The sequence below is a fragment of the Penicillium griseofulvum genome (assembly GCF_001561935.1).
Source record: "Penicillium griseofulvum strain PG3 chromosome Unknown contig_85, whole genome shotgun sequence".
In the NCBI taxonomy this organism is placed as follows: domain Eukaryota; kingdom Fungi; phylum Ascomycota; class Eurotiomycetes; order Eurotiales; family Aspergillaceae; genus Penicillium; species Penicillium griseofulvum.
The window spans coordinates 77,820-94,865 of record NW_024467476.1 but is presented as its reverse complement, the minus strand read 5'-3'; the positions used below and the strand labels follow the sequence as shown (position 1 = coordinate 94,865).

The 17,046-nt window shown below is 48.9% G+C and overlaps 8 protein-coding genes across 8 annotated transcripts; 4 read left to right on the top strand and 4 right to left on the bottom strand.

Annotated features, from left to right (window-relative positions):
• Nucleotides 1-229: 229 nt before the first annotated feature.
• PGRI_033120 (basic helix-loop-helix domain-containing protein) lies at nt 230-1,774 on the top strand (the record flags this gene model as incomplete). Its single annotated transcript, XM_040791025.1, has 1 exon — nt 230-1,774. One exon carries the CDS (start codon nt 230-232, stop codon nt 1,772-1,774), a length of 1,545 nt encoding a protein of 514 aa, XP_040644081.1.
• Nucleotides 1,775-2,567: 793 nt separating this feature from the next.
• On the bottom strand, nt 2,568-5,442 carry PGRI_033110 (uncharacterized protein; the record flags this gene model as incomplete). Its single annotated transcript, XM_040791024.1, has 4 exons — nt 2,568-4,102; nt 4,588-4,721; nt 4,781-4,858; nt 4,913-5,442. The coding sequence occupies 4 exons, from the start codon at nt 5,440-5,442 to the stop codon at nt 2,568-2,570; spliced, it is 2,277 nt and encodes a 758-aa protein (XP_040644080.1).
• A 266-nt stretch (nt 5,443-5,708) lies between these two features.
• Nucleotides 5,709-6,872, top strand: PGRI_033100 (uncharacterized protein; the record flags this gene model as incomplete). Its single annotated transcript, XM_040791023.1, has 1 exon — nt 5,709-6,872. The coding sequence occupies one exon, from the start codon at nt 5,709-5,711 to the stop codon at nt 6,870-6,872; it is 1,164 nt and encodes a 387-aa protein (XP_040644079.1).
• Nucleotides 6,873-7,025: 153 nt separating this feature from the next.
• PGRI_033090 (Short-chain dehydrogenase/reductase SDR) lies at nt 7,026-8,035 on the bottom strand (the record flags this gene model as incomplete). Its single annotated transcript, XM_040791022.1, has 3 exons — nt 7,026-7,337; nt 7,448-7,783; nt 7,835-8,035. 3 exons carry the CDS (start codon nt 8,033-8,035, stop codon nt 7,026-7,028), a joined length of 849 nt encoding a protein of 282 aa, XP_040644078.1.
• A 978-nt stretch (nt 8,036-9,013) lies between these two features.
• PGRI_033080 (SUR7/PalI family protein) lies at nt 9,014-10,194 on the bottom strand (the record flags this gene model as incomplete). Its single annotated transcript, XM_040791021.1, has 2 exons — nt 9,014-9,723; nt 9,783-10,194. The coding sequence occupies 2 exons, from the start codon at nt 10,192-10,194 to the stop codon at nt 9,014-9,016; spliced, it is 1,122 nt and encodes a 373-aa protein (XP_040644077.1).
• Nucleotides 10,195-10,878: 684 nt separating this feature from the next.
• PGRI_033070 (uncharacterized protein) lies at nt 10,879-12,333 on the top strand (the record flags this gene model as incomplete). Its single annotated transcript, XM_040791020.1, has 3 exons — nt 10,879-11,413; nt 11,464-12,063; nt 12,116-12,333. The coding sequence occupies 3 exons, from the start codon at nt 10,879-10,881 to the stop codon at nt 12,331-12,333; spliced, it is 1,353 nt and encodes a 450-aa protein (XP_040644076.1).
• A 343-nt stretch (nt 12,334-12,676) lies between these two features.
• Nucleotides 12,677-13,493, top strand: PGRI_033060 (peptide alpha-N-acetyltransferase complex A subunit ARD1; the record flags this gene model as incomplete). Its single annotated transcript, XM_040791019.1, has 2 exons — nt 12,677-13,040; nt 13,120-13,493. The coding sequence occupies 2 exons, from the start codon at nt 12,677-12,679 to the stop codon at nt 13,491-13,493; spliced, it is 738 nt and encodes a 245-aa protein (XP_040644075.1).
• A 266-nt stretch (nt 13,494-13,759) lies between these two features.
• On the bottom strand, nt 13,760-15,910 carry PGRI_033050 (uncharacterized protein; the record flags this gene model as incomplete). The annotated part of the gene is made up of 1 exon (XM_040791018.1): nt 13,760-15,910. The coding sequence occupies one exon, from the start codon at nt 15,908-15,910 to the stop codon at nt 13,760-13,762; it is 2,151 nt and encodes a 716-aa protein (XP_040644074.1).
• Nucleotides 15,911-17,046: the final 1,136 nt, after the last annotated feature.

Genomic DNA, 17,046 nt, shown 5'->3' with positions numbered 1-17,046 from the left:
ACGGAGGCCACGACATCTTCAAATCGCCTACGGGCGGGGTCGAGTCTTGACTAACATCTTTTCCCACAGATCGTGACATTCTCACATCCTATCTCTTTACTATTCAGTATCCATCTCAGACCTAAACTTTTGACTGTCGCGGAGAGTCAGTAGGATCGGCACTACGACTCCTCCCTTAGCCCCTCGCCGATCTGCGCCCCATCCCAAACCCCCCGATATTATTTTACCTATGGCTGAAGCGAGTCTCTTCATCAAACACGAATCCGACGACTACACCCCTTTCATCATGTCACACTCCGGTTATTCGATGGGTAACCAATTCCCCGCTGATGGGATCGACCCATCCGACTTGACCATGCAGCAACATAATGGCTTCATGCCCTATTCCTACGGTTCGCAACAGAACATGTCATCCAGCTTTAACTTCGGAAACTCCGGTATCGATACAGACGAGTTATTGGATCTCGAGATCAGCGGTCAGAACGGTCATCAGCGCGATAATGTTAACTACCTCCAGGATCAGTCTGCTGGAGGCATCGCGATGAGTCACCAAAGTCAAATGTCGCATATGTACTCCAACACCCCGGATAATGCTCCCATGGCTAGTCCCTTCGTTCAGAACAGCTTCAACTATGAGCAGTACCGCATGAACCAGCAGAATCCGCACGTGCACAATGCCAGCTCTTTCGACCAGACCTATCTCGGCACCAAGCGCCAGAGCTTGCAAGGAATGGACCGTACTTCCTCTGACGGTCGCAGCCCCATGACTCCAAAGACCCCGGCATTGGGTTCCTTGACATTGGGTACCCCGGAGTCTGGCAGCTTCCCGTCTCAGCCTATCCGGACTGGACTACAAGCTCGTCACCAGAAGACCCTCTCCAACCAGTGGGATGGAACTCCCGGCAGTGCACAGTCGTACGTCGAGTCCTCTCCCATCTCATCACCTCCTCACCAATCACATCACGCCGGCATCTCCGAGATTCTCAAGTCTGGGAAGCACGCCTCACTGCCGGCTAAGGTTGACACTCACCTCCCTGGCGGAGACCTCGAATCCCAAGAAGCAAAGCGCCGACGTCGCCGCGCTTCGCACAATCTGGTTGAACGCCGCCGACGCGATAACATCAATGAACGCATTCAGGATCTCTCTCATTTGGTTCCCCAGCACCGACTGGAAGATGACAAGGTCCGGAAGCAACTTGTGAACAGTAACGCTCTTTCTATGGCCGGTGCAGGCGGAAGTGCCGCTACCTCTCTTCTCGCTGGAGGCAACGGCCGCCGTGCGACACCGGGTAACATCACAATGGGTCTCCCAATTGAAGAAAAGGAGAAGGGTCCCAACAAGGGCGACATCCTCAACGGTGCCGTTAGCTGGACTCGCGATCTGATGTGGGCCCTTCACGTTAAATACCAGCAAGAAGCGGAGCTCGCCGAGTTGATCGGCAGCCTGGGTGGAACCTGGCCTTTCGAGCAAACCGAAGAGGAGAAGCGCATGCGCAGCGAAATCCTTGATGCTCTAGAGAAGAATGATCCAACTTCCTTCAGCTACACCCGTGGCCCTGGTAGTGGCCTGTGCGTCCCCAAACACACCAACATCGCCGGCGATGCCGTGCAGGGCGGTGACATGTCCGGCCTGACCCCTCCCAGCCTGAGTCCTTCGTTCCACAGTGGCACCAGCAGTGCAAACGGCGCTGGCCAACCGCAGTACTGGAACAGTGCTGGCCATGCCGCTATGAGCTTCAAGGAGGAGGACGAGTACGGCATGGAGATGGGCTAGACGGCTCATCTCTGCCTTTCTTATATGGTCATTCGAGTTGACCTTTGCATACACGGCGTCCTAATACGGGAACCGACTAGTCGGCGTACCAGGAGTGAAAGACAACGGGCTCATGATTTCTTATATTTTCATTTGGTTACTCTCTTTTTCTTGCGTGTCATTACTGCATGCATTCATGTCGGTACGAGTAGTGCTCTTTTTTTCTCACCTCACTTTGAATTTCTCTGGAGCTGTCTTTATTTCGGTTTACTTTGCTTTTATTATTATTCTATATCGATACCCTGTTTCTTTCCTTGGTTTCCATCTTTTTCGGCTTGAACTACACCAAACACCGCATCTTCGGGCGGGCATGGTTTTCAGGCTTGTGCGAGTCTTGTTTATCTACTTCGGAACACTTGAATTTTGAATTTTGAATTTCGATCTTTTTCTCTTCAATCCATCAGTTCGTTATTTTCTGGTTTGGCATTTGTTGCACAACAAACGTGACCGCATCTTCCTTAATGCCCTTCTATCAATCAAGCTATGGTCTCTATATTTCACGTACATATTTCGGTGCAGATACATAGTAGCTGTTGTAGAGAGACAAATGTTAGTTAGCCTGATGGACAATGGGAAGGATCCAACCTATTGGGCCATCACACTACAACGGTAGAATATGTATCCAATTATGGATGTTATATGTAGGTACTTTGATTTGGCCCAATATTTCGGAGCCACTGTACATACACTGCTAGTTATATTGTCTACCGATATATTTAAAACGATCTTCATATCTCCAACTCCAACCCCCTATCTATCCCCTCTGTGTAACCGCAATCCCCTCCTGAAAATGTTTCAAAAACCGCCCACTTATAACCCTCCCCTCAATCTCCCCAACAGCAATAGGCCAAAGCACCCTCGCAGCACCATCCTCAAACCCAATAGGACACCCCTCCTCCCGCTGACACTCCGGCGCAGCACTCATATACCCCGGATCCACAGAATTCATAGCAACCCGCCTCTTCCACGCAACCTGCGCCTCCGTCTCCGTAATCATATTAATAGCAGCCTTGGACATATTGGTATGAACATGATGACCAGCCTTACTCCGTGACCCAGGCACATCTTCGAGAATTCCCTCCCTCGATGAAACATTCACGATATATCCCGCCGGCTTGGAACTTGGTTTCGAAGAACCCATGTAAGGCAGGAGTTCGCGACATAGAATCAGTGGGACGAAGGCATTGACTGAATGGGCGCTTATTAGGTCTTCGTAGGGTATTTCATTTAGACTCTGGACCCAGGATGACTTTGAGGGATCTGCTTCTGCACGGAGGCCTTTTTGGACGTGATCTTTGCATAGATCGTTCTTTGTACCGTCTTCAATCTGGTTTTGGGTTTGGCCCTCGATACTAGGTATCCAGGATGCAGGGAGTCCGCCGCGGACACGTGGTTGGTATCCATTATTCAGACCGGCGAGTAAAAGCTTCGTCTCGGGCTTTTCTTTCAGATCTTCTTCTCTGGAAATTGCTTTCATCTCTGCTTTGATAGGATCCGTCAATGTTTGTGCGGCGTTATTGATCAGAATATCGAGATATTGGCGGGTATCTGGTACTGTTTCGCCGTTCCAATTGGATAGCAATGTTCTCACAATATGCACAAGACGGAAAGCATCATTTGCAGTTCTGAAATCCGCACCGACGACCTTTAATCTAGTTCTCCATTGCAGGAAATCATCTTGGGCTGCGTACCGTGTGGCTGCGTCGGCTGGATACCGAGATGAGACGATGACTTTGGCGCCACAGCGTAGAAGTCTTAAGGCGGTTGCGTAGCCGAGATTAATTCTTCCTCCAGTGACGAGGGCTGTTTTGCCAGCGAGGTCTAGCTTTTCGGGTAGTGATAGCTGCGAGCAGCTTGTGTTGAACATGCCGCATTGGCGACATAGGGAAGGGTAAAGTTCATTGGCATCAGAGCGATCAAAGAGATAGCGACAAATATAGCATCTTTTTTTGGTCTCGGCATTGCGGTCCTTGTCTTTTTGAAATAGATTGTGTTGCGCAGCGCGATAAGAGCTGTCCATTGAGAGTTGTGCTCGGACAGTATGGATTACATCTTCGAGAGGATCTGTCGATGGCTGCGACACCCGCTTTTGTTTCTGGAGGTAATCCAACACTTTCAGGGTTGTTTGGAAGTCGCTTCTTGTGGGTATATGGATGGCGGTTCTGGCCTGTCCGACTGTCTCGACATTACGCAAGTATGTTTGGATGCCTTTGATGATGCCGTTGCATCTTGTTGATCGTAAGGCTTTCGATACTTCGTGCTCGGGGGTGAGATGCCAGGCTATCTCATCTAATAGAGAACTCGAAGCAGATGATAATCTCAATGCTAGTGTACTAGGTACTTTTTTCTCTCTGCATCGTTGTTGATCTTTTCGAAGCTGGATTGCGATCGCTTCAGCATCCAGATCCTCTAGGGTTTGGCTCATTTTAGAATTATGTTTGATAGAAAGGGCCTTCTCTGAGCTGCGATATTTACAACATAATGAGGGGGTTGGGGGCTGTGGTTTTCCAGATGGCCCTAAGCCCTAGCGTAGTCTGTGAGTCACAGGCAAAACCCAACGTTGCTGTTTATAGCCTAGGACTTGTATTGTACTGTCAATATTTCACTCCAGCCTTGAAAGTTTGTGTCAATATCATAGATACCTGATTGTGCAGGCTTGTTTGCTTGCAGACTGAGTCCTTTGTTCGTCAGATTCAGGAAATACCCTGCTCTTCATATATTATTGCTCTTCGGTCGAGCACTCTTGCGAATACTCTTTCCATTAGGATGATTACCAGGCCCACTTGGTAGGGTCTTTCTCCCAACCGGACTTTCTGGTGGCCTAGTTAAACGCCAGTCAACAAAGGTCATGTCGGAAAACTTTTCGTCAGGATCGAAGCGGGCGGCGTCTCGGAAACCTGCAATGTGCCTAAAGGTAGTTAGATTGATATTCTGTTTTGTAGTATTTGTATATCCTATATCACATACATATCCCCGGTTAACTCGTCATAGATGATATTCCGCAAAAGAGGGAGCCCTGGCTGCCATCCATGATGCTTCAGCTCTCTGAGGTTTGTCAGTTTTACTCCTAACACGCTAAAAGGGATTCTGTAAATATACTCCCAGATATGGCGGAACTTCGTACGGACCGCCTCGCGTAACTGCGCCGATTCAGGCCTCCAGAACTGATCCGTATCAAGTGGCTTCCCGTTGGTCATTTCCCACACAATATGTGTTATGTACCCATCTGGAACCATGCCGTCGTTGCCTTGCTTTCCTTCTTTGTACGCGAGGAGAGCTGGGACTACAGTACAGTGTTGTTGACTGAGATCCTTCAAAGCTTGTAGCTCTAAATGCTCACGGGGTGGAGCTGCCTGTTGTTGTCGAAGCTGGGGGAGCTGGTACTCTGTTCCGGGGTTGGGAATTTGGAAGTAAATTCTCATGAATGCCTTCTTGCTACTGTCTGTCGCACTGTAGCAGAGGTACTTGAACACGGCAAAGCAAGGCCCACCACCCAACTCAAGGTCACGTTTGGTGAGTCTTTGGAAATCCTCCGTGAGCTTCTCCTCAAGGATCCACTTCTGAGGGGAGGGAGTGGTGAAGGTCACTTCTGTGCCTATGCAAAGATCTGAATATCCTATGATAGACATGTTGGTGTGGAGACTTGATGACAGTGCAAAAAGAAAGAAGAAAACTGATCAGAGATTAAAGTGTATGAGTAGAGTGAAGAAGATGAAAATGAAAATGAGAAGGTGAAGGTGAAGGCGTAACAATGACTTTGCTGAGTTCTCAGCCTCGTGGATCAGGCACCGTCAACACAATACGCAAGTAATTTACCACTAGACCATAACAAATTGAACACACCTTTCCCCCCTCTTTTTTCTTTTTTCTTTTCTTCTTTCTATCAAGTACAGAAATGACCGAAATAACACTCTTCAGTTCCATCGTCCGCAGTTTCGAGAAAATACCCACCGAACTCTCCCATCAGATAATCGACGATCTGCGAGTATGGGACGTTCTAAAACTACTCTGCTACGATAATGACCGGGTAGACGAATGCATCAATTCTCATCCTATCGCCCGCGTCATTATTGGTGTCGACCCTCATACCATTTTTAGCATGAGGTTCGCCGTTAAATTCTACCGAGAGTTCTTCTCAAAATTAGGCAAAAAGCTGGTGGAAGAGGACTCCATCTTGGCCAAGGACATATACTCGGCAAGACTGTTGAAAAGATATCAACTCTTGGACCACATGTATGCACGCATCTACTGGGAGATCAGAGAGCACTGGCAAAAGCTTGATTTGACGCGATTCGGTGCATCCAATTTCATTTCGTTTAAAGAGTGGCCAGATCCACGAAGCAAGTCAAATGTATTGAGCTCATACACTTTTCAAACGATGAAGAAATATTGGGATGAGATTCAGCATGCCAAAGCTACTCTTTTCAATCAGATGGCTTCGGAGCTTCGTTGGGGTGCCGATCTCTTAGAGGCAAATCCGGATATACTTAAACGCACTTTGGATCCGGCACAGGAGAGACGACCTAACACGGCGCACATCGTGTCGCGGATGAGACGTGACGCGGCGAAGATTGTGCGGTCTCCGAATGAAAAGTTCGTCTTTTCTGAACATTTTGAATATGTGTTTGTCCAGGTTATTCCTTTCGACTCTGCATTGACTGAGCTGCTATCTTTGATGCAAAGTCAGGGTATAGTTGTTGGAAATCAAGTTACAGACGGCCTTCCTTCTTCAGTGACGAAGCTGGCTAACATCGTTGTATGTGGGTTGCCTTCTTTCTACAAATCAGCTCTTGAAACACGCAAGGAGCTATTCAAAAGGAAGCCATGGTCAACTGCGAATGTGAAAGGGGAGATTCTCCGTACAGGAAATACACCGTGGTCTGAACAACTGAAAACTCCTCTTTCCATCGATGGATCCTTCTTCACTCCCTTCAAAACGGGCACTGTCCGCGATTTCGTACGACCTCGTTCATGCAACTGGGAGCCTCATAGTGAGATGGAGAAAGAATGGGTTGAGTCTTTCGTGGAGTTATATCGATATTTGACGGGAAGGAAATAGAATTTTGGGCTGAGATAAAATAGGAATGAACACGATTGGCACGCAGACTACAATCTTGAACCTAGGTCAAGAGAGTAGCCAACAAGATCGCAGTGTCAAAGAAGATACTACAACAAATAGATCGGAAATCAAGAACCTCGAAAGAGACGTCATTCACCATGCAGTGTGACCACCGTCCATGCGGAGGTCACTACCAGTCATGAAACTGCTAGCATCAGAAAGTAAGAAGACCGCCGCACCGCGGTATTCCACAGGATTGGACAGACGGCCTAGCATATTCCCTTTAGCAAACTCCTCCCGGCGCTCCGGGTACTCGACAAACAGCATCTCCAACATAGAAGTGAGAATGTAACCTGGGGAAAGCGTGTTAACACGAATGTTATACTGACCCCATTCCGCGGCAAGACTGCGGGCTAGTTGAATGACAGCTGCTTTGCTTGCGTTGTAGACTGGGGAGATTAATCCCTGAATCATAGTCAGCGGATATATATAATGGCTGGTATGGATTTCTGGAAATAACGTTGAACAGGGTAAAGGGGAAAAAAAGCCACAGAACAGGATAAAAAACGACCTACCCTATTAACAACAGTCCCACTCATACTAGCAACAAGAACAATACTCCCCCCATTCCCAAACCGAACCATCTGCCTCGCAACAGCCTGAGCCGTCATAAACACACCCGTAACATTAACCTCAAGCATGGCATTACTATCTTCAGCAGAGTATTCCAGAGCAGACGTCTCCTGCTGGATAGCAGCAGCAGCGATTAGACCATCCATGCGACTTTCGTGATTAGCGATATCCTCGATGACGGCATTGAGGATTCCCGTGTCACGCACGTCGACACGGCGGTACTGTAGCTCTGTATTCCATGTCTTGGCTCGCTGCTGGACTTGTATGAATTCCGGTGCCTTGATTGAGTTATTAGATGGAGATTGGGATTGTACAAGTGTGACACATACTGGCTCTGGGAGGTAGTCTAGAGCGTATACTCTTGCCCCCGCTTCTAGGAGTGCCTCTGCTAGGGTTAGGCCTAGGCCTCGGCCGGCGCCGGAGATTATGACTACCTTGCTGGCTAGGTTGAAGTCGGGGATTCCGGGGTTCGGGTTCGGGGGGATGGGGTCGGTGGTGAAGAAGGTGTGGATTTCGGGATCTGTTGACATTGGTATTGAAGGGATGTTGTAGATGGTTGTTGGGGTAATGTTGGAAGTAGCTAGAAGCTGATGATATCAGAACACTGAGGTCCGAGACCTCAACCATGGAACCGATGGGCAGATATGCCCTTTATATTTTTGATAGATTCAAGATGCCCATGGCCATTTGATCGCGTGAGCAGCAGAAATTGAAGGGAAATAACATAGCGTAGTGCTTTTTGGGTGGCTCTTGGTATTTTTTTGGGGGGGATATGGCTATGGGAGTACAGAGAACTGGAGGTTTGTAGTTATACACGGGAGATTAGACGATCCGGGGTATGTATTGTAGGTGAGATTGGGATTCTACCTAATACATTAACATGACCTACAACATAGATTGAGTGTCTTGGGTATCGGCGCTGCTCTATAATTGATCTACTCGATCCTCTGAAGCCTTCGAGATTTTGGGTTGGTTATTGGGCATGGTCAATGGGTGGAGTAATACGGGATATGGAGTCGTTCGTGCCCTAAGGCTGAGCTGTGTGATAGGATGTGATATGCGACAGAAGCGGGAGAAGTGGAGCTATGCGCCCTACGGGAGCTGTCCAAGACTCAGTTTATATGAACTCCGGGATCTTGAGAACGAATCAGAATTCAAAGGAATTGTGGCAATTTTGAGCTCACGATGATTGTTGACGTATCCAATGCGGGGAAAAGAGCAGAATTTGAATTCAATCAAGATACACGCTGAGAAACAAGTTTCGTGAGATGTGTTGTAAATGCCGAGCCTCTATTTCTTTACTGTCCAATCGTAAGATCATGCCTAGGTAGATAATGTGGATTAAATATGGGTAAATGTCCATAAGTGGGGCACTATAGCACAGGGTTGGATATCGAGACAAAACCCCACAAAAATGATGAGAATATGATGGGAATATGATGGGAATGCCGAAGAAAAATGAACCCGAAAGGTGGATATGACCAAAATGGAGGAAAGTCGCTAACAAATCAATTGGAGATGGCATGGGGTTCAGTCGAAGACGAGTGATGGTTCGAGGAATGTCCATTGCTCAACTTCTCATGTTCATTTAGTGTCTGACCATTAGAGGTGAGACGACGCTCCTCCACAGGGACAGCAGAATCCCTGCAGGACGAGATACCGCGGTTCTCGGTCGCATGGGGTGAAACCTCGCTCTTCTCGTGCCACTTAATACCCTGAGACTTGAGCTGCTTGCGAGCCTTACGGCCACGACAGCAAACCGCGCAGCATGAGCCGATCTGAAGGATGAATCCGAGCAGACTGAATGCCGAAGCAATCCACATGAACACCATCATCTGGGTGCCGACGTGTGCCTGGATGTTGAGGCTCGGGTCGGCAGTTGAGAAGACATTGGCGAAGATCACGAACATGACCGTCGCGACGGCTGACCCGACGATTGTCGTCAGCGCGGCAAAAAATGTCAGAATCAGCATTGGCAGGGCACGCAGCCAGAGGAAGGTGCGGCGGCGGTGGGGCGGATTCCCTGCGGGCGGGTGGACGCCGTTGTAGCCCGCGGCCCAGGCTTTAATGCTTCGTGGGTGTCGTGAGGACACGGCAAGTGGGCTGAGAAAAATCATAATGAAGTTGAGAACTGCTGCGGAGAGGAGGAGTCCGAACATCCAGTGGGAGGCGACGCGCGCTAGTTTTAATGGGCTTTCAATATCGGCTGGGAGAGCGACTGTGGGGTTGTTAGTCCGCGGGGGTTCTTAAGAATTCGAGAATATTTGTATAACCTACCTGTAGCACCGGCCAACAGCTCATTTAAAATGATATCAACTGGGTTGAAAGCATAAAGAGTCTCCGGCTTGGAGCAGTGGGTAATGCCCTGTCCATTGTATCCTTCGCAGAAGTTCCATAGGCCGACCTGGTAGAAGTCATGCAGACCGATTGTTTGAGCGATGGAGTTGATAAGGACGGCATTGGGAATGGAGACTGGGATAATATTGGAAAGATCGAGGTAGAGAAAGTATGTACTGCGTAGGACTGGTTTATTAGAGATATTTCCAATGACTACCAGGACTAAAAAGATCCAAGCGATCAAATACAACAGCGACCGTAACAAGCGATGCCAATGTACAGTGGACTTGCGCCGACGGTCAACTGGAGTTGTGGACTTGAAAAAGGGAAGCTTTCTCCCAGTCCCATGCATGATAGAATATGTAAAGAGAGAGAGAGAAAGGAGAGAAGTGTTTCAAGTCAAGAGAGAAGAAGAGAATTAGGGTTCCTCGGGATGACGTTAGGCGATGAAAAGTATCCCGATCGCCTTTAGGGGCAAAATATATTTGAAGCTCTTGTTTTTACTTGTGGATGATAGTGGATTTAGTGGACTTTATTGGTTTTATTCGATTCAAAAATTAAGAAATTTCCCATCAGATCGTCGGAGATCGTCAGTGGCTGGACACTAGTGGCGCCCCTGGCCTGCAACGACGATCACCCACGTTCATCTAATAAACAACGGTGAGGGTATTCGAGGTTCGAAATAGGAAATAACATATCTTATGATCAAAAATTTAGGTAGAAGAATAGTTATAATTAGTGTGTGTGTGTGTGTTTTTAGTGAGACATTGAAACTATAAGCTAACACGGAGAGACCAATACGGAGAGTATTCAGGCAGCTAAGGAGAGATCACAGCCCACTTTTCCACTTTTCCACTTTTTCCACTTCGCCCCCCCTAAATGATATAAAAATATAATTGGTTCATCTTCTTGATCAACGTCACTGTTAAAAGGGAAAACTCCACCGCTTAGGTAAGTTACTATCTCCAGGACTCCAGGGCTGGGCTTCAGACCTTGGAATTTCCTCCTGTCTTAGGCACATACCATATCACACACAATGAGGTGGCCTACAATCCTTCTCGCCTTCCTCGCCGTTGCCGTGGCCCAGGACTCATCCTCCGAATCCTCTACCGAGTCGGGTAAAACCACCGATGAGCCTACTGTTGTGTCGGTCACAACACCCGTGGCCCTTCCCTCGGGTAGCTACCAAGAACCTAGCACAACGATCACATTAAGTGATGGCGATAAGTCGGTCGTTCCAGTGACCTCCCATCATAATGGTACAATGACTGCCTCCAACCAGACGGCCGTCACCACAACTTCCGACTCCTTGACTTTACTAGTGGGCGGTGGAGGAACAACAGTGATCGGGAACTATAGCATGAACGCGACAGCGACTACAACTAGTACAGCTACCAAGGCGCCTGTCGTTAATACACGACCATGCAACAACTACCCCGAGTTCTGTGTCAGGAAGTATTCCAACATTACCAATGTCGCAGCGCACAACAGCCCGTTCGTGCGCAAGAACAGCGTCGCCGCCAACCAGGTGTTAGACGTGACAACACAATTGAATGATGGAATTCGCACGTGTAAGTAGAGTGGTGCAGAATTCAGAATAGGCAACTAACCTATGGATCAGTGCAATTCCAAACTCACTACGAGAATGGCACGATGTACCTGTGCCACTCAAACTGCCAATTGCTCAACGTCGGTACCCTCGAAGCATACCTGTCCGATGTCAACACGTGGATGCGAAAGAATCCATATGATGTGGTAACCTTCATCATCGGCAACTTCGACTATGTCAAGCCCGAAAACTTCACCATCCCGATCTTCGACTCCGGATTGAAGGACCTCATCTACACCCCTCCCAAGATCCCAATGGCTCTGAATGACTGGCCTACACTCTCGGATATGATTCTCAGGCAGAAGCGCGCAGTCTTCTTTATGGACTACGAAGCTAATCAGACCGCCTACCCATGGCTGATGGATCAGTTCTCCCAGGTGTGGGAGACGCCCTTCTCACCCACCGATCCGAAATTCCCATGCACACAACAACGTCCACCGGGTCTGTCCAAGGAAGCTGCCAAGAACCGCATGTACATGGCCAATCACAATCTGAACCTACAGTTGAATCTCGGGGCTCTGAGCATGTTGATTCCCAATACTGCTGAGATTAGCGAGACCAATGCTGTGAATGGCAGTGGTAGTCTCGGTGAAATGGCCAGGGAGTGTAACCGTAAGTTTCGACTACTTTATTCTAGATGTTTGTCTTGCTAACCCCTGAACAGAAACCTGGGGGCGTCCTCCCAACTTCCTCCTGGTCGATTACTATAACTACGGCAATTTCAACGGCTCAGTCTTCGAGGTTGCTGCCCAGATGAACAATGTCACCTACAACGGTGAATGCTGTGGCAAAACGTCCGGCGCGCTGCGCGAGGTTCCTGCCGGTATGTCGACAGTGCTTCTGGTGGCAGTGGGAGTGCAGATGATGATTTCTGCGTTTTGATTTCCACGATATCCATGAATGTTTTTGGGTGCATGACCGGACCGGTCGTCGGCGCTAGGTTTCTTTTCTTTCATACATATCACATAGTACTGGATATGATTTGGATATAGTACTTACAAAGTTGTAGTTATTCGACAGCATAATCAAGTAGATGCAGTTCCCTAGAAAACAAACACTATGAGATATTCCAAAGAACACAACTATTTTCAAAATAAAAACCAAAACATCAACAATCTATGTTATCCAAACTGCAACTAACTTATCATCCATCTCGACATCACATGACCTCCCCACCACACCCAACTCTCCCTCCCAAACCCACCTCACCAACACACACGCCAAAATGGTCGACATCGTCCCCCTAAGCAGCTACCCCTCCTACATCGACCTCCTCCCCTCAATCCAAACCTGCAACATAACAAACCTCCCCGAGAACTACTTCCTAAAATACTACCTCTACCATGCCCTGACCTGGCCGCAGCTAAGCTTCGTCGCGGTCATGCGTCCGCGCGGAGGATACAAACAAGGCACCGGACCCGGCATGGCAGGCAATGTCTCCGGCGAGTATCCGAAAGTCGTCGGATATGTCCTCGCCAAGATGGAGGAGGAACCTACGGATGGAAAGCAACATGGTCATATTACCAGTCTGAGTGTTATGCGCACGCATAGACGGCTTGGGATTGCGGAGAAGTTGATGCGGATGAGCCGTGAGTGAATTCTTGATTTTGCATGCTTGATTCTGCATGCATTGTTTTTTGTATATCCGGTTCTAATTTCTACGTCCAGAACGCGCAATGGCCGAATCCCACCGCGCGCATTTCGTCTCGCTCCATGTGCGCATGTCGAACGTTGCTGCGCTGCGACTTTACCGTGATACCCTTGGGTTTGAGGTTGAGAAGGTTGAGGATGGATACTATGCTGATGGGGAGGATGCGTATGCTATGCGGTTGAATCTTGAGAACATGTGGCTTGACTGGAAGGCTATTGAGAAGCGGGATGCGGAGAATAATAAGGAGAAGAATGGGGATGAGGGACATGAGGATGAGGGTGAGGAGGTTGGGGATCTTGGGAAGAAGGATGCGGAAAAGATGATTCGGGTTAAGGTCGGGAGGGGACTTGGAGTCGGTGATTTGGTTGAGAAGAATGAGGCGAATGCTTAGGTGCATATAGATGCAAATGGGGAATGCCCTTTGTATGTATAGATCTTTTTGGAAAAAGTTTCATTTCAGTATATCGGACTGTGGATGTGCGAATTGGAATTCGCTATGTATCAATGTGAATCGTAACTTCGTCGACGTGGATGTCGAGATTCGAACTATATAAATCGAAGAGCAAGATTTTGCCGTCCTCCCAAGGAAATATCGAACACCAGGCTAAAAAAAGAACTAAAAAAAAGAAAAGATCAACAATATCCAGATTTTCCAGATCATTTACTTCCCGCATCATCATACTTCTTCGCCTTGCGTGGTAAGAGCATGTCCTTTAACCGACTCGGTGTATCAGTCGGCTTCCCTTTCCTCGCAGCGGCGGAGTCATCAGTAGATGTCAACTCCTGCGTACTGGGCCGTGAACCAGCAGGAGATGGGGGATTGGAAGCAAATCCAAAGCCGACACTCGAGCTAGTCGGCGTAGAGACCGGACTAGGCTGCGTTTGTGTGTTGACTGGACGCACAGGCAAAGGCGGGTTAGACTGCCGAGAATCCTCCAGCCGCAACGTCCCAAGCTGCTGATCTAGAGGCTGGTCATACATATTTTTTGCCTTATCGCCGTCATTAGCGCGAGCTTGTCGGACCTGGCGGCGTCGAGTGCGGCGGCGTTCGCGCTGCTCGTCCCGTGCTCGGCGCAGCGTATCTCGGAATGCTTTCTTAGTAGCGCGCATTTCTTCTTTCATTGCACGTCTGTCAATCGAATTGCGTTGCTGCTGCTCGGGTGAGTCCCAGCGACCCCAGTCCGCGGCACTAGATTGTTGGTTGTTTTGCTGGCTTTGGTTGAAACCAGCTCGCCAGTTGTTTTTACCGGAGAACTTGGCTTCTCTGCGGGACTCTTGCAGGACTGACAGTTGCCGGCGAAGATCGACGGCGGCGTCATATAACACCCGATCATGACGATCGTCTAGAAGTTCCAGCTGGGTGCGCACTGTAGCAAGGTCTGAAACACCCAAGTCCGATGTTGTCGAGATGGAGTCAATTGAGCTGAAGGAGGACTCGGATGAGACTGAGCTCACTGATAACCGTCTCATGCGTTCGGTGGCGGGAGGCTCTATCAGAAGTTGATCTGCTAGGGGCTTGGGTTTGTTGCTATCGATCTGACTGTTCGTCTCAGGCCGACTCGTCGGATTAGGACTTGTCACAGGGCTGGGGCTTTGAATGGGTGCTATTGGGACGTTGGCCACGGGACGAGGCGAGGAGTCCCAGGCCGGGCGGGGGTAATAGCCACCACCATACGGAGGTCCAGCCATTGGTGCTTTCCGGCTATGAAGTCTTGCCTGTTCTTCAATCCAGCGGCCATGTGCAAGAGCTTGCTCCTCAACCTGCCGTCCATAATGCTGTGCCTGTGCAGTGATTTGGTCCCCATATTGTTGCGCCTGTTCGCTAAATCGCTCTCCATATTTCTGGGCTTGTGATGCCAGCTGTGAAATCCACCCACGGGACCCGCCCTTGGACACGCCATTGTTGTGATACTGCGGTTGCTGCTGGGGATGGTTCCAATTGTTCCATTGCCATGCGGCTTGTGGTGGATGGGGGTAATATTGAGGTGGTTGATTAGGAGCTATGGGGGGAGGGTATGGAGGAACACCATAAGCCCCATACGGGGAAGGAGAAGGAGGCACATATACTTGGGGATTGTTGAACATAGGAGGAGGCATTGGCCAAGGGGTCGGCGAAGGAACGTGCCCAGGCACCGGCAACGGAGCGTTTGAATTTCGAACTGGCTGGCTGTCTATCGACCCCGTTGCAGCTGGATAGCATCGGGGGCATAAAGCGGACGATGGCGCAGAATCAGGTTCGCCTACATAGATAAAGACAATCTGAGTCGCGCGGTACCCGAAGAAACATTCGTTCCATTCGGTGACAACGGCAGCGATTCGAGCTTTCCGTTGCTCATCAGTCTCCTGTGGGCGGTCTTTGCGGTCTCGTCTAATTTCCGCTCGTAATTGGCGCGGGAGATGCTGAGAGGATGCGGCGAGCCCTAATTGTGGCGGAAATAGATACTTTAAGAAGGTATCCCAGTCCTGCTGGGTAATCTCATCTAACCGTGAGGCCCAGCACCGCGGCCGCCGCGGGAAATCTTTAGCTTGGCTCCGGGGGTAGATGGTCATATGATGGTGCAGAATATCCCGGCTCTCGTCTAACACCGAGGGAAGCCGTTCCTCAAAGTACGCAGCGGCGGATCTGAAATGCGTCGGCACCACTGTCGGCGGTGATGGGACGCGAGAACTACTGGCATCCTGCGTCGGGGAGACGCTAGCCCCAGGAGGAACTGGGGCCTGAGAAGAGCTGTTGTTTCGGCTGTTCGCTGGCGCGAGTAATGGATCGACGGGCGAGTACGGGGGTGGTGGAGCCTCTTCTTGGTCCATTTTGAGAGGGCGGTTACGGTCGGCCAGGAAATATCAAAGTACGGCAAAAACGTAGTGGCCTAGGGAGGGCTACAGATCTCTTGTCAGACCCGAATCCCCATGCCGTGATAAGACAACAAGGACCCCTAGGGGCGGTGGAAGGCAGCAGGATTGCTGTAAACGGGGGACTGTCAGCGTAAAGTCTTGGCGCATCATTTTTGAAGGAGATGATGTCATACCTGGATATCAATCGAGTGGTAGCCACGACGACAAAGAGTATACAAGACCCTTATGAATGGGAACAGACGAAGTAGGTGGAGGAGTGAAGGAAGTGACAACCTGACCGCGGGAGATTGGCAGAGACGATAAGATAAGGCCGATAAGCCTGATAAGGCCGATAAGACCTATCGATTGCCAAGGACTAACCTTCTAAGATTCAGATGTGCGTGGACATGTACAAATCGAATGTGTCTCTAAGATTGAACGAACATTTTGAGAGCTAAGTATCAAAGAGCTAATTATGTCTATCACAATGTCCTCGTTCGCGCCGACAAATCAAATTTTCACTTGCTCTCTAAAGATGTATTCGTCGTTGAAGCTGAGGCAGTATATAATTTAAAGATTGTCAACATTGAAATGCTAATCAACCATGGAAGTGAAGCAAGCTGGTTGTGTTAGAGCCAGAACTTCAAGATTTAGGTAAATTATTACTAGCACTGTTATTAGAAAGCAGTTTTGGGAAAGACCATTAGGTAAATTGACATATGCCTTCAGGGCTGGATAAGTAGGTTCTAAGGTTGGAATGTTGAAGCATGTATTCAACAGAAGTATTTACAAGTCTAAATTACTGTTTCATCTGCTGTAGATGTATTCATACTACATATGTACCTATGCTGGATGGCAGGCATCTACAGTTCATGGGTTGGTGTTTTTGCTTCGGTCAATGGGCGTACACTGGTAGGGTCGGTATACTCATTCTTGGACTGAGTATACATAGCACCTTTGAATGTCTTCGCTTAATTTATAGCACGTGCGGGGTCACTTGCAAGTGAAGCTTTGTTTTGGGTCTCATACATTCACCTTGACCCTTCGACCTTCACCATCTCCTCTTTATTCCTCCCCACTTTCCCTACACCCCCATCCTTTTTCATCGATTT